The sequence below is a fragment of the Leuciscus leuciscus genome, assembly GCF_965113295.1.
Source record: "Leuciscus leuciscus genome assembly, chromosome: 6".
In the NCBI taxonomy this organism is placed as follows: Eukaryota; Metazoa; Chordata; class Actinopteri; order Cypriniformes; family Leuciscidae; genus Leuciscus; species Leuciscus leuciscus.
This window is the reverse complement of record NC_138730.1, coordinates 7,582,365-7,595,864: the sequence shown is the minus strand read 5'-3', so window position 1 is coordinate 7,595,864 and position 13,500 is coordinate 7,582,365. Positions and strand designations below refer to the sequence as shown.

General features: G+C 37.3%; 2 protein-coding genes and 1 long non-coding RNA gene across 4 annotated transcripts in view; 1 reads left to right on the top strand and 2 right to left on the bottom strand.

The window, feature by feature from the left end:
- Nucleotides 1-12,794, bottom strand: part of LOC309502032 (ribonuclease inhibitor-like) — a 116,664-nt gene extending 103,870 nt beyond the window's left edge. The window contains exons 1-2 of one of the 2 annotated variants that reach the window (XM_082174357.1): nt 12,665-12,794; nt 12,253-12,417 (exon numbers count right to left, since the gene is read on the bottom strand). In XM_082174357.1, coding sequence (XP_082030483.1) covers nt 12,253-12,347 — 95 coding nt within the window. In that variant the 5' untranslated portion in view covers nt 12,348-12,417; nt 12,665-12,794. Of the gene's footprint in view, nt 1-12,252; nt 12,418-12,664 lie in introns of those variants that run through there. The other variant, XR_014207068.1, reaches the window with a different exon arrangement.
- LOC309501938 (dynein regulatory complex subunit 7-like) overlaps nt 1-13,500 on the top strand; it is a 143,227-nt gene that overhangs the window by 97,396 nt on the left and 32,331 nt on the right. The gene's annotated exons all lie outside the window — the stretch shown is intronic.
- LOC309502098 lies at nt 9,741-11,676 on the bottom strand. Its single transcript, XR_014207152.1, has 3 exons — nt 11,558-11,676; nt 11,277-11,353; nt 9,741-10,497 (listed from the first exon to the last, which is right to left on the bottom strand). It is a non-coding gene; the product is annotated as an uncharacterized lncRNA (long non-coding RNA).

Genomic DNA, 13,500 nt, shown 5'->3' with positions numbered 1-13,500 from the left:
CTGGACAGCAATGCCATACAGAGCGACCGCAAAACGTAAGTTAAAAGACAATATTCTAAAGATGGCGGCTCCCTCGTTTCTCTGGCGCATAAGGTCTATAGCAGTTTGCAGTGCTTTTAACACTACGCAGTTTTCCATTTTTGTCAAACAGCGACCCCTAGAGTCGCTGTGGAGTACTTGTATTTTACGTTACTGTCGTAAATACCACTCACGCAGAGCCGTCTCTGCACTCACGGCCTGATCCGGTCCATGTTCAGTAGGATGGAGGCGACGGACATCGAACAGACAGATAGCCTCCAAAGATGTCTACTGACGAGGTAATGTTTCACGATTTCATACAAATATTAGGCTACTGCATAATTGTATGTTGTGCTATCGAAGATGAACTACTGATGATGGTTTCATAACGTTATGATGTCGCTAGACATGATTATTGCAATTTATCCTAATAGTTTGCAAATTGCGCTCGTCTACACTATTTACAACGTGTAGGCTTATTTATGTCCTGATAATTATGTGAAATATAATTATGACAACTGTTCTCATGATAATCGCAGGAATCAACATCAGCGTCGTCCGATATCCCTCGTGTGATTGGGGCCGCATCAAAGAAGCAGAAACCTCCGCGGAGGAGGCCATCGAAAGGGGGAAGGGAGCAAAAACTGTCGACCGTGAGGAGCAGTCGAGGCTGCAGGAGCTGCGCTCAAGACGTGCAGCTGACATGAAGGTTTGTTTATTATTGGTCAACACATCCTTTCAGATACTTTCAGCCTTTTCCCCAAATATATATATATACTAACAAATGATTTTGTATTGTAGGTAAAACTGCATTCCCTGGAGGCTGTGCAGAAGGACAGGCTGTTGAATACAGTCCTGACAAGGTTGCCAGGTCTTAAGTTTGATGTGATGGTCATGTTGGAGGTACCCCAGAGCCCGGACCCTGATGGAGTTGCACTTGCACCAATTGCAGAGAAATGGACACAGGCCTGGTAAGAGACCTGCAAATTGCATAAGTAAGCTGGCCCGTGCAGCCTGGAATGACATTTTTGCTGTTGATGACAACCAGGAGCCGGGTGTAGAACAGCGTCAGTACAGACATGCCGCCTACAGACAGTTTGTGCTGGGTGTGGGCAACAGAGTGGTGATCCCCAGCTGTTGCGTCTGGAAGATAAGGATCAAATTCCCCGACCCAAGAGCCCAATATACAGGATTCCGGGTGCGCCGCCTTCAATCGTTTTTTTAATCAGCCTTTTGTAAGTAGTTATACAGCAATTTTTAAACAGCACTTTATGGAAGAAACATTTTGCCCAGTGCCTTGGGTCACCAGACCGGAGCCTCTGTTTGCGGGGAAGGCCTCTCCCACTTGCAATTCTTCTCCCAAGAATGGCCTTCTGGAGGTCTTGTATGTAGCTATACTGCTTCTTCTCCTTTGTGGTGTAGACAATCCAGCTTTTGGAATTTTTTATTGAAGTATCATCTGTAAAGCAAGTGGTGATTTTAGTATAGTCATTTCAAAAGTGTTTGGTAATGTTGAAGATTTTATTATTTAGAAAATAAGTAATTTAACTGTTTTTTGTACACTATTATTTCCTTTCTGTCTGTGTATGTCTTTGGGTGACTTTGGAACCTAAGAGCTGTGTGGTTACAGCAGAGAATTCTATTTCAGTAATGTCACATGGTACAAAACTATTTCTCAAAATACCTATAGAATGTATTACCATATTTGGGAGAAGGATGTAGGTATATACGTTTGCTGGACAATCTTTCTGCAGGGGTCTTTCTGCAGAGGGTCTCTCGGCTTTGTTTGTTAATAAAGTCTAATATTTCTGGTATCGAAAATCTCTGAAGTAATTTCCCTGAAAAGAAAGAATTAAACCACAACAAATGGCGACCCCGGCAGGACGTGGCTCAGGAGCTGAAGAAGCCACGAAGGGATCGCTGGTGACTTACACAGACAACAGTGGCCGCTGTACTTTGAGGTGAGCAGTTTTGCTTTTGAATAAGGTATGTGTTGGTCACCAGTGGCCCGGATGTGGTAAGAAAAAGCTTCTCCAAATTTAAAGAACTTAAAAAGAGATGTTTGATATCAGAAATAATTGCATGCATTGTCTTTGTAAATGTCAAGTAGTTGGTAATAGCGTGGGGGAGCTCCCGATAGTGTTTGCCAGTACTTGTTTAATCCTGAGTGGATTCTATAACTACTGGGGATGCTGATTTAGCGCTAAGAGTTTTGACGTACGTAAAGTTCTGTGTTTGTTCATCAAGAGGGCCTTGAAGGATGATGAGCAAAAAGCATGCACACAGAGGGTTTGAATTTATTGATAAGGATATCAATTATTGGACTGTGGGTTCTTGTAAGTGGGCCTTGATGGATACAAGAATAGCATGAACACAGAAGAAGTTAGGTCTTATTTCACTCTGTTGTGTTGAGGAAGTGAATCACAGAGGTTTATGGAATAAGTTCAGTTTTACACTTGTCAAGTGGGCCTTGATGGATGACAAGCGTACTGATATAAGGATATCAGTTATTGATGTTTTATACCTGTAAGTGGGCATTGATTGATACAGGTGTAGTTTAGCTTATATAGATGGTTGATCTGCAGACATTTGTAATGTATTGTTCAGATCTGACAGAGTAGAGAAAAAAGAGTGTGTGAAATCATGTTGGTGTGCCTGTAGGATCCTGTGTGACTGTGCCTGTGGTTGAAAATAAGTGACCTCTGACCCTGGTTGCTTGAAGGGACAGAGAACGTGTGAATGACCAGTGAATGAAAGGGACTGAAATGGTGTGTATTAGAAAAAAAAAAAAAGAAAAGTAAGGGAAAACAATTGTTTCAAATTGTTTCAAGATATTAACTATATAGAATGTTGTAGTATAAAATAAGTTAAAATAATAAGATATATGTTTAATCAATAAATGTAATGATATATTAATAGATGAATATAAATAAGATTGCACGTGCTTAATATATTATATATTATATCTGATGAAATTTGTATCTCATTATCCCTGAAGACAGAGTGGAAAAATATTCCATTGCAGATTAATACGTTTGTGTTAAGAGAAAAATAACTGGTGCAGTTCTAAAGGTTAGCAAGATTGAGGGACCAAGTTTCAAAAGTCATGAATACTTCAGAAGTGAATTGAGAATAAATAAATAAGAGGAATTCATTGGTGTTCGTTGAGAAACTAGATTATTGTGAACACTGCATGCAAATATAGAAGAAAGATTGAAGTCTGATTTTATGATAGGGAAAATGTATTATACTCAGATAATCAAAGTTAGAATGATTGCTGATATTGCTTTTTTCCGGCAATGAAGAACTGCTTACTAATAGAATGAGGGAAATGCTATGGTCAACCAGTGAGATTTTTATATAAAAGGAATAGCGAAGGATGCAGGTTAAAAAGTGGAATGTGATAAAGAACTAATAGCTTATATGTGAAAGTTCAATTTGATTCATGCAGATCTCTGAGTGTTCAAATTGCAGTTGGCTTCAGTGTCCTGTGGAAGCAACAAGAGGGCAAAGACACAAATGCAGAGACACAAATGCAGAGAGAAGAACAGAGAGTGGATGAGGGGTTCTCAGCTCCCCTCCTGAAGTTGACCAATCAAAAAGACTCAGAAAGACTGAATTAATGCAAAGACTGGAAAAGGTGAAACTTTCACTTGAGACTTTTCCTGAGGACAAAGAGAAATACTGAGATGCAAAACTGGCAGGATCGATAAAAAGCCCAAACTAAGAAGAGGCAGAGAAACAACAGAGCCTATTCTCCACTCTGCAATGGCCTTTGAGTGACGGCTGGCAAAACATGCAGAGCGACAGCCAAGCTAAAAACAGAAGAACAGACCCTTACGGGGCACCACAGGTGTGACAAACCTTATGAACACTCTAGAGACTGCTTCAAATTTGGTTAATTATTATATTAACGTTATTCATTCTGATTATTCACTGGTCTCATAGCAATTCTTTATATTCTCTGCTAAACTAACCCTCTCTGCTTTTTCAGTAGGTACAAGTCCAGCTCTATAAGAAAAAGAAAATACAGAGAAGTGGGTGCTCCACTCACCAAATAGTTAAAACTGAGGCTGGATTTGAAATAGCGAGGGCTATTAAAGAACCATATAGGGCTAAAAAGCCTGATAGAATTATTCTCTGGCAAAGAAAAAGATAGACACAAAATGTCAAAGAATGATTATTATTTTTGTTTGCAAAACAAAGATACTGGTCACTCCATCTTGTTTTAATAATTTTCTAGAGATAGATGGGAGAAGGAAAAATAACTCCAAAAGTCCCAAAAAATTATGAAATCAAAAATGCTGTCGAAACTGGGAAAATGAGATGGAAATGTTATTGGCCATGGATCCAAGATTAGGTAGAGATCTCCAATTTTCCAAGATTAGGTAGAGATCTCCAATTTTCTTCTTAAAGCAGCTCATGAGCAAAAACAAAAAGAATATGAAAAAGTAGACCAAACAAATGACAAAATGCATTTGAGAAATTACAATTGGCTGTCTTACTCTCAACTGCACCATACTAAGGCCTATTATTCTGAAATGTTTAATCTATTAGAGTTTGAAAAAAGAAAAAAGGGTTTATAACAACGGTGTTAAACTAAACGTTAAGATCACTGACACTTCTGAATAGTGTTTGCGTAGCTGTGTGTGACGGTGTCCGTCAGACCTTTGGATTTCCACAGCTAAATTTACAAGATCCGCATATAGAGCACAACCTGAGGAAGAAGAATGTGTGATGGCCAATGAGTGACTGAGTATGAATGAGTGAGAGATGGTGTACACCAAGGCAAATCCATTATTTTGCCTACAGCTGTATCTAAATTTAATATGTTGGCCCACAGGGCATATTCTGCCCAATAATGACCATGGATGGATTTGGTTAATTTCCTGGTCGAAACTGTAGTGGCAATAGAAAAGAAAAGAAAAAACAGTACTGCATTTTGCGCAGCGCCTAACACATCTGACTTTCCTTTCAGAATATGAAGGAGCATAACACATCTGACTTCCTTTTCAGCATATCATGAAGGAGCTGACGTTTTGTCAAAAGTATGAAATATTGTCTTTTAGTAAAGTGGGTTGAGTGTTGTCTAAGATGCCTGATAAATAGTGTGCTAACAGTGGGACTCAAAACAATGAGATAACTGAGCTGAATTGACTAATTGTAAAAAAGTAATATAGGGGTTAAGACCCCCAAAAGGGGACAGAACACCACTCAGCCCACATGATCATTTTACAGGTGACACCAAGAAGGACAATGGGCCAGATGAGCAGATGATTTAATATGTTGTTGTCACTAACTGAACTAACAGAAATAATGAAGGTTTCATTCACAGATGAGAACAGTTCAGTTCCAGGAAGGTTTCTGGGACGATTCAGACAAAAAGAACCAGTGACTGCTTTGTCATCTCAGAAGAGGCTTGTGCATTGATCCATACCTCTCAACTTAAAATACACCAACAAGCCTCAACCCTGCACAACAGGAAGTGAGGGATCAAGGGCTCGTGCTAGTAACAGCCTCCCTCGCCGTCGAGGGAAAGCCCATTGCAACGGCTTGTAAAGAGTCACCCTGGTGAAACTGAATGAACAGAATGATAAAAAGAAGACAAACGACAAGAAGAACTTTAAATGAAAAGTTGCAAAATTCTAAAGCTCACAAAAAGTTGTGCAAAGAAGAGAGAATCAACAGAGATGAGTACAAGTTCAAAGTCAACATCAACCAAACTTTATTTAAAGGTAATGTTAAAGCCCTTGAATATACTAGTAGCAACTTAATAATAACCCCACCAGAAGGAAAAATATTGAATTAAAGAATATATCAAAAACAACGTAGAAAAGAAATTATAAATGATTTAAAAAGAAACAAAATAATGAATAAGCGACTAACAACTAGAACTAAATGACATAAAAAAAATAAAAAAAAGATCATAAATGGTAGGCCTACTCGAATGTAATTTGTCAATAAAGGAGTATAAGTAATTAATTTAAAGTTACAGTTAAAAATTAAAGAAAAGATTAACACTGGCTATTAACAAATATTTGATTTCAATTTAAGTTATAAGATTATGATTTGATTCAATATGCTATTGACGAATTAAATGTATTTTAAATGATGCTAATAGAACGACCACCTCAGTTGTAAATTGTTCAAATTCAATAACAAACAGGCCTTATGAACAATTTATATGGTACCAGAGGAGGGTAAGAATGACAGGTTATTGCACAAAAACATACTTTTGAATATTCTCAATCCAGATGCGCATGGTTTTCACCAAGTGCGCAAGGGGGGAGTAAAGAGGGATTAAGAATAAGGAAAGAATTAAAAGGCTAAATTAAGAATTAAAGGAAAATTAAATAAAAGGCATTTCTGGCAATTTCTGACTACACATATGAAATTTGTGCCAAAAATAAAGGTAAAAAAGGAACAGTGACACAAATAGGCCATATATCAGTACCAGAAGGACTAATAAAACACCTGGTAATGGATTATATGAACAAGATAGAGAAGGGTAAAGGCAATGAAATCAGCAGAGGAGGGTCAGGAGAAGTCATTAAATATTCCCAGAGAAGTATTCCTTAGATTTTAAATTCTATCAGAAATAAGTTTAGATAATGGGACAGCAGTCATTCCAGAGAAATTGAAGATTAAAATATTTGTGTGCAGAAACTTAAATTATAGAAAGGAAGTTTTAAGTTATAATGCTTTATGTTTGAAATGATTAAGATTAAAATTAGATATACAGAAAAATAAATGTACGTACAATGAATATGTAAGATAGTATAAAAAGTTATTTTTGAGAGTTATTTTTTCTAATTATCTAATGAGTTTATTGAATGACTTGTATGAAGTAAATGTAACATTGCTCTTAAAGCTTTCTTAGTTTGAGTGATTACATGTGACATAATTAAGTTTATTCATGATAGTTCATTTAGAAATTAGTAGAAAGGAAGAAAAGGTATTCAGTTAAGGTATGCTTGAACTGAGGAGCTATAATGAGAAGAAGCTGCAACACGTGAGATTAAACATTTAAAAATGGTATTTATTGTTTAAATTTGGTAATAAAGTAGACAGAATTTGAAATGTAAAACGTTATAACGAAGCATATTGCGATTTAATGGATAGAAGGTGCACTACAATGTTATGTTTGTTTAATCAACTAAAAATGACTGACTAAAAGATTGATTCTTCAAATTTAAGAATTGATATTCCTTCATAAAAATAAGAAGCGAATAAAAATGAGAGGAAGTAATTTTTCCCCAGCCCTATTTTAAATCAAAATTCATATGGATTATGCAAAATTAAAAAGCAAACTAAATCAATTATTCTACTATAATCAGCAGAGATTTATTATAATGATTTGTCTTTATTATAATGAAAACAATTACATGAAAAAAGTAGAATGACTTATGTTTGGAGAAAAATTAGCAAATACGATTGAGTCAAAAAGTTAAGGAAAACTTGATTTAAAGAATTAGGAATGTTTTTTGGAGTTGTAATATTGAAAGGGGGTTATTATTCTGTTGTGTACTTCCCATATCAAGAAGATAATGGAGAGGGCAACTAAATCATATATTATTAAGATTGGGTTTATAAACCAAATTGAGATTTACAGTCATTGGATGTTGATGGAAGTACCTTGAATGAGGATGAAGAAGATAATGAATAAGCCATCATGTGTCTGGGTCGAAGAGAATATCTACACCGCAATAGAACTTTATTGTATACGGGATTTTTATGTTTGACATATTATACATAACTGTGACAATAACAGACAATGCTGAACCAATTTCATCAACACACTTGTAACAATGTTTGATGTTTGATTAGGGAGGATTCGAGTCTTTTACTTTCTCCATTGAAAGAAAGAAAAACAACTGAAAGAAAGAAAAATGTATGGAGAAAGATGTTTGGCTCGATTGCTCCTCCAGGAGTGTGGTGGCATAATTTCAGTCATTGAAAATAAGAATGAGTGATTTAATTTAGTCACTAAGGTAGTATAACGGAGGGGACTGGATTTTGAAACTACACTCTGGAAAACGATAGTGAATGTGGGGATTAAATAAGCCCCAGAGGAGGGAATGTTGAAGATTTTATTATTTAGAAAATAAGTAATTTAACTGTTTTTTGTACACTATTATTTCCTTTCTGTCTGTGTATGTCTTTGGGTGACTTTGGAACCTAAGAGCTGTGTGGTTACAGCAGAGAATTCTATTTCAGTAATGTCACATGGTACAAAACTATTTCTCAAAATACCTATAGAATGTATTACCATATTTGGGAGAAGGATGTAGGTATATACGTTTGCTGGACAATCTTTCTGCAGGGGTCTTTCTGCAGAGGGTCTCTCGGCTTTGTTTGTTAATAAAGTCTAATATTTCTGGTATCGAAAATCTCTGAAGTAATTTCCCTGAAAAGAAAGAATTAAACCACAACAGTAAGAACCGCTAAATGTGCAGTTGTTACAGTAAATACTTACATTTTGTGTCCATCCTTGTTATGTTACGGGCTGGCAGGCGGTGATTGTGGTTATTGTAATCTAATGCGGCAAGCAAAATTTGCGTCCCGTATACAGGTGGGCTGTAGGCGAAGCGCTTTTGCCGCATACATCAGTATATGATTTTGAAAGCTTTCCCAATCAGACGTGGTCTTGGAGGGGAGGGGGAGGCAAACATTAGTAACACTTCTTACAACAATGACATAAAGGGTAAATCTGTTCAGCCATCACTTCCAGCCCGCTCTCCTCAAACAATTACAAAAATGTGCTAAAGACACACATCTACCAAAACTGTGAATGACAAGGTAAAAAGGACATGTCAGCAAGAGTTATTTCTGAAATATTTCAGTCTTTGTAGCAGTACATTACGGTATATTAGATTAGATTCAACTTTGTCATTGTGCAGAGTACAAGTACAAAGACAACGAAATGCAGTTTGCGTCCAACCAGAAGTGCAAAAAAAGAGCAGAAAAGTACAATGTGATATATACACAAGTATAGACAGGACAAGAAATATAGTGCAGTGTAGACAGTAGTGTACAGTTGGTTTACAGAAGGTGGTTTAGAGTAATATAAATTAAATATAAATATGTGCAGTGTGTTAGCAGTTACCTTATAAGAGCAGCATAAATATGGCTATGTAATATGAACAATGTATGATCAACATGTACAGATATGTGCATTATACAACAATGTAACATTATAATAGTAGTAAGAATAATATAGATAGAAGCAGTGTTTTGTTATAAGAAAAACAGAATAAATATGGATATTCAGTATGAACCATATAGACAGATATGTACAGAATGTACAGCTATGTGCAGTGTGGTAACAGTACCATTGTAGTGCAGAAAAAAGTAATATTATAAGAGTAGTAAGAATAAGTGTATGTGCAGGATGAATTGTATGAAGAGCAGTAGAAAATGGCTATGTATAAGTGTAGTTACAGTATGTACATTTGTAAATAAATACAATAGCAACTTTAGTGCATGTGTAATTGCATGACTGTAGATGCATCCCTGAAGTTGATGAACTTCTTCACCTGGCTCAACCAGCGCTTGTCAAGCATGATTGCTGTAAGTGCCTGATGACCTGCTGAACCTGTAACCACATATCAAGGGCCGTACACACCGGGACGAATATCGGCGCGCGTTATTCGCCAGCGTTTTTCAGCGCGTTTTTTGTGTTCACACCCAAACGATTTTCGAGAAATACAATACCACTCCATAACAGTCTATACTCTGCAATACCACTCCATAACAGTCTATACTCTGCAATACCACTCCATAACAGTTTATACTCTGCAATACCACTCCATAACAGTTCTCTTTTATCAAGATTTTTGTAGTCGCTGTTGCGTTTGTCATATAGTTCTTTATGTTCCGACACCAACGAGACCAGCAGCTCTACATTCATCTTGCTTTGCATCTTCCTCGTCTTATTTCTTCCTGGCAGTGTCTGTCTATGGGCAGTGTAGACGCTACTTGGCGTATATCTTCTTCGCTGTTACGTATGTGTGCTCGGCAAGACCGTTTTGTGTTTGAGCGCCCCCAAGTTGTGTTTTACTGTAACTTCAGAAGCTCCAGACACGTGAGCAAAAGCGCCAATCTCATTGGTCGGATAGTTTTTGACGTGGCGCGTCAAACCAAAAAAACGAACCCGAGGCGTTTAAAAAAAAATTACGCTTTTACGCGTGGCGTTTTTCGCGTCGGTGTGCACACTCAAATTGGCGCCCTTTGTTTAGTCACGAGGCGTTAAACGTCGCCGAATATCGCGCGCGAAATTCGTCCCGGTGTGTACGGGCCTTCAGAGTGAGTAAAAATCACAATCTCAGAGCAAATGAAAATCAAGTGACTACAGTCGTTCAAACCTGGCTGGATCCATGGCTTGTTTTGGCTGCCTTCATCCAGAGGCTCATGTTCACAGCATCCAGTTGCCCATGAATGTTGGTTGCGGACATGGCGTAGGACTCCATGCCACATCATCTGCAGAAATGGACCATCACACATTACATACAGCCAGAAACTTCACCTTTCTGCATGCCCAAAGTAATACTTTTTACAGCTACATTACAAAGACTTATCAAATACCATGAACTGCTCCTCGATCAATGCTTGTTTGCAGCAATACCAAAAGTGGTTCACAATGTCCTTCATCCAGGCCAGAACTGGATTCAGATTTTTTATGGTGCCAGCCTGATCGCACGATACAAAAGTAACAAAGCCACGGCAATAACTGCTGTAAAATATTACATTACCAGGGCTCCAGACTAACTTTTCCACTGGTTGCACTGGTGCTACCAACTTTCTCCGTTGGTCGCACCAGCACATGATTTGGTCGCACCAAATAGTTTTTTTTACAACATGGAATTAATCAATGCATGCTGATGAATAGTTGTCCTTTTTTATCCTCTCCTTTTTTATCCAAAGTCTGCTTGCCATGGTCCATAATGTTTGAACGAAACAACAACAGCGTGCAGATAGACATTACGAACTACACAGTTGTCCACGTCTGTCGCCTTGGTTACTATCAGAGGGCTGTGGTTGCTATGGCAGTACGAGCGGAAACCAGGGAGAACGCGGATATGACGCCATTGACGGAAATAAAGAAACGGTCCGTGTCTTCGAATTAAATTACAAATTTCTCCTGGTTTGAAATTTGTTGGAAACAGTCGGGATAATGTAAGTACACAACTAAAAAAAATATATAACATAGATATAGTGATTTTTGCTATTTTTAAAGCAAAAAAAACTACATATTGTACCTTTAATGTAAAGCAGCCTTTTCACTGCACGACATTTGGACTCTTGGAATTTTCCACCCAGTGGCAGGCGTAATGATCTGTTATTATGACAGTTTGCGACAACATGTAGTTAAAATGTTCAAATGATGCACTTCAAATGCTGTTACATTTTGTTTGTATTTTTGTATTTTGTACTTTTTTCACAGCAGTATTTTGTATTGTATTTAAATGCATTTGATCAGTTAGTATTTGTAATTTGTAATTAAATACTTTTTGATGTATTTGTGCCCATCTCTGCTCACCAGTCAGCAAACTACTATGTCAAGAAACTCTATAGGGTGCGTCTGTCCAAATCCAGGGACCCTGACCTCCACCCCGGGTGCGTTCGATGTCTTGCGACTTGTCCTTTTGTACACAATTCAGCGCAAAAAGATGCAGCAGTGAAATTCAAATCAAGTTCGAGTCAAAGCAAAACAAGAAGTTGTATTTTAAATGCATTCCTAAAAGGTTACAAAGCAGGGAGGCTTTAGTTCAAATATATCACAGCTTCTGATAATAAAAGTAGTTAGGACAGTAGATTTGCTACTAATATTGATTATCATACATTGGCCTGTCCTTATGACATCAGCCTTCGAGAACCCTCCAAAAGCAATAGACAAAAGGTCAATGACCTGAAATACAGAACTGAGGATGATTAGGAAACAGTTGTCAATAAATCAGAGGTACCTAGAAATGGTTGCTCTGTTCATTTGTGCACTAAACAAGCAGTGTAAATATTAAGTAATACTACATTTCAAGCACATATATATATATATATATATATATATATATATATATATATATATATATATATACATACACACACACTACATTAAAAAAATTAGGGTCAGTAAGATTTTCTTTATTAAAAATGTCTTCATTAACGTTTTCAAAAGTGACAGTAAATTATAATGTCACAAAATATTTCTTGTTAAAGTTTGTTCCCACAGTCGGTTACCTTATATTATCAATCCAGCAATCAATTCCAATGGGCATGAACATGTTCAGGTCCATCCAGAGAGGAAACCAGTCCTCAGTTTTCTTGTAACACATCCGCACTGGTGCACTACCAGTGTGGGCTTGTCTATTTTGGCCTCCAGGCGATTACCCAAATTTCCAGGTACTGTTTCAAAGGGGAAAAAAAATATTGTTATTTTTTTATTTTTTTTACCAGACACATATTTTGTTACCAAAGATGGACCTTACAACAAACTTCACAATATATGAATTTGAACTTGCCTCAAAGTGAGGTCACTCTGTTATCTTGTCTATGTTATACACAAGATAACAACATACAATGGTATGCTTTTTACTAAATGAATGAACCAAACACTTTAAACAAAATATCCAAACTGTGTAAGATCGCTTACCTATGATAAGAGGAGGAGTGCTATTGTTTATGACGGGAGGTTTGGCTGTCGGAGGGAAAATAACGTTAAATAACCAGAATCCAGAGCTCTGGAGCAGTGCAATCAGAAGAAATCTGACAAAAAAAAAAATTTTTTTAATCTGACAGTAAAAGAATAAAACATGTGGCTCAAAAACAGACTACACATACAACAAAAAATAAAAAGAAGAAAGCGAAATAGTTTTAAAAAATGCAGCAGGATCTTTAGTAAGTTGTTTTATTGTATGCATATGTTTTAAAGATTAACAATATATTTTTTTTATTCTGTTTTATTATCATTCTTACTTATATTTATAAATAAAACAATTTAAAACTAGATGCGAAAGTTCGTCGAGACAAACTTTAAGTTGGCTTGAGAAAGTTTGGACCGGAAAGTTTTTTGATAGGCGGTTGCTAGGATGTTATGGGTGGTCGCTATGGTGTTTCTAGGGTGTTTTGGGCAATTGCTAGGGTGTTCTGGGTGGTTGCTAGGTGGTTGCTAGGGTGTCCTGGGTGGTTGCTAGGGTCTTTTGGGTGGTTGCTAGGATATTTTGGGTGGTTGCTAGGGTCTTTTGGGTGGTTGCTAGGCGGTTGCTAGGGTGTTCTGGGTGGTTGCTAGGGTGTTTTGGGTGGTTGCTAGGGTATTCTGGGTGGTTGCTATGCAGTTGCTAGGATATTTAGGGTGGTTGCTAGGGTCTTTTGGGTGGTTGCTAGGGTATTTTGGGTGGTTGCTAGGGTATTCTGGGTAGTTGCTAGGGTATTTTGGGTGGTTGCTAGGGTCTTTTGGGTGGTTGCTAGGCGGTTGCTAGGGTATTTTGG